Source organism: Halyomorpha halys, unplaced genomic scaffold, assembly GCF_000696795.3.
Source record: "Halyomorpha halys isolate HHAL.00 unplaced genomic scaffold, Hhal_1.1 Scaffold275.1, whole genome shotgun sequence".
NCBI classification, from domain to species: Eukaryota; Metazoa; Arthropoda; class Insecta; order Hemiptera; family Pentatomidae; genus Halyomorpha; species Halyomorpha halys.
Genome location: NW_027113216.1, coordinates 85,990 through 88,727, shown reverse-complemented (window position 1 = coordinate 88,727; position 2,738 = coordinate 85,990). Strand labels below are relative to the sequence as shown.

The 2,738-nt window shown below is 33.5% G+C and overlaps 1 protein-coding gene across 1 annotated transcript in view; it reads right to left on the bottom strand.

The window, feature by feature from the left end:
* Positions 1 to 215: 215 nt before the first annotated feature.
* LOC106680662 (putative ankyrin repeat protein RF_0381) overlaps positions 216 to 2,738 on the bottom strand; it is an 11,440-nt gene continuing 8,917 nt past the window's right edge. The window contains exon 4 of the mRNA XM_067050813.1: positions 216 to 1,399. Within this exon, the coding sequence (XP_066906914.1) occupies positions 559 to 1,399 (841 nt within the window). The 3' untranslated portion in view covers positions 216 to 558. The remainder of the gene's footprint in view (positions 1,400 to 2,738) is intronic.

The window sequence follows — 2,738 nt, the reverse complement described above, 5'->3', positions numbered from 1 at the left end:
TGTTTGTTTTATTTAAGTGTACCAATATCATTATTTTTTGTTATTAATTTTACTTTCCTGTTTTATTAAGAAGCATTATTCTTATCTATTTATTTTATTATTATTATTTTTTTCTTTTAATAAGAACATTTTATATAGTTAGGGGTGTCATTTGTATGACTATACCCTACTCATAATCAACTGTTAAAAAAATATATGTAATATAAGTTATATGAACCATGTAAGGCCCACCAGGCCGATCTGGTATAAAAATAAATTAAAAAAAAAGAAGTGTCACTGCACTAATGAGATGAATCCCTAAAGTAGTCTTAACAAGTATTAAAGTCACTGCGATTGCACTTAATAGCCTATTGAAGAGGCTTTCAACTTACATGTTTGCATCTACATTTCCAAATAGCAGTAGTTTACATATATTAAGTAATTTGATCACTTAAACACTTTTACAAACTCTGAAAAATATTATAAATCAAAAGCTAGTAAGTAGTTTTAGTTTCAACAATTAAAAAGTAAATATTTCATCTACAGCTTAATGATTTGAGTAGGAAAAAGCAATGGTACTCAGACAGGCATGCTGTTCATGTACCAATGAAGCCTATCCAGTGCTGTATCACCTGCAGGTAAAGACTCCTTGAGCATTTGGTAAGCTGTCTTCCCAGCCCCATTGGCAAGGTACGGATCTGCTCCATTGAATAGCAGTATCCTTTGCGATTCCTCATAATTCTCCAGGATTGCTATATGCAACGGAGTGTTACCGTCGGCATCCCTCGCGTTAATGTCAGCTCCGCATCGGAGCAGCATTTGTATCACGCTGGGAGTGTTGCTCTTGATGGTTACTGCATAGTGCAACATGGTGTATTGCTTATTGTTCGCATCCTTCACGCGGACATCGACTCCATCCTCACAAGATGTCGCTATATCCCCGTAATGTCCGTTTTTTACACTGGTGAGTAATTTTTTTTCCCTGTCCGAGAGAGATCTGACATCGCTGATCCATTTCATCCATTCAGGTTTGAAGGTAAGCTGGAAATTTTTATTCTTATCTGATGTTACCAAATCTTGTGGTATTTTACCTTCGTTGTTCTTTACATTGGGATTAGCTCCGAGTATCAGAAGGATGTCAGCAGACCAGAAGTAATCTTTAATAACGGCTATGTGTAATGGAGTGTTTCCGTCAAAGTCTTTTGCATTGAGGTTAGCCGAACATCTTGCGAGGGCGATCAAAGTCGAAATACCCTTAGAAGCTGCTAAATGTAGCGGAGTGTAGCCATTGTTATTAATGTCCGCTACATTCGGATCAACGCCTTCAGCACATAAATCCACGATTCTTGTGTCGTCTAAATCTTTCGCAGCTTTGTGGAATCTCATCTCTTTATCGGTGAGTTTTCTCAGTTCAGGCCTCCTAATAAATAATTTAGATTTAGTAATTAATGAATTAAACAACAAAAAATAATTTTAAAAAGTGCTAATTATCTACTTTAGGTCCTCCAGAAAGGCGTGAAATAATTATAACCAGACCAGACTATCACTCGATATCCCAAATGAACCCGAGTATTGATGACTCCTTTTATCTTAGGTCAGTTTAAAATGTTCACCGCCTTTCAAGAGGGAAAATTTCTGTCCCTGCACGCTTGTTTCTTTCCCCCTTTAGTTAAAGTTTCGGTTGTAATACACGACATTGTTCGGCAGCTGTTCCCGCATGTTTACATCTTCTGACTTATAAATATCGTTATTTAATATATCTTTGATGTTTACGACCGCCGTTACTCGTGGCTAAAGAGCCGTAAATTGTAAAAAGTAGAAAGGGTACTTTTTTAATACTATTTAACACTACTGTTTGATACGCAATATTAGAATAATATTATTTATGACCATTCTCCAGTAAAAAAATCCTTCTAGAGGGAAACATTCCTGTGAATGGTGGGAGAGAGACAGGTTTTTCAAAAATGCTAATAAACGGAAAGGTGGTGGGGGTAAGATGTAATGACCATTCTTCAGTAGAAATTCTCTCTCGAGTGAAAATCCCTTTCGAAGTAAGGAAAATTCATTTTGAAAGGAAGATATGGGAATCGGTCACCTTCGGCACTTCGGGTTATTGAGGGATAGTCTGGTCCAGTTATAATGGTTTCGCACCTGTCTGGAGGACATAATTACTAAAGTACATAATTACCAAAAATATTTATAGCATATTAAACTAAAAACTATGAATTTTGAATTTGAACTCTATATATCACATTTTTGTCCATCTACGCATATAATAAAAAATGCTCTAAAAAATAATGGAAAAATGGTTTCACTATTAATTATAGAATAAAAAAGTAGAGAGCAGCAGAGATCAAGCTCTAAAATCTTTTTTTTTTTTAAATTGGAAAACTAAATGTGTTTTAAGTATTATTACTTGAAAAAAAATGCGAAGGGAATGGAGATTAATACTGTATTATTGTTTTATTTTTTTTTTTTCGTTCACCATTATTTCAGAAACAATTTTTATTTATATCGAATATTATATTTTAATTTTTTCCTCAAAAGAAATTTATTTTACATTAGGTATAGTATATATACTTAACATATTGGTAATTGTAAAAATGTAAACACTATAGAACCATAAACCACATATACAACAGAACCAACATAGCATAAAACTAAAAAATAGTTTGGATTTTAAAAATCCACAAATTTAGAAACAATAAATTATCCCCCCCAAAAAAAGGAAAATGATAGAAAGTAATTGAAGTTTTATA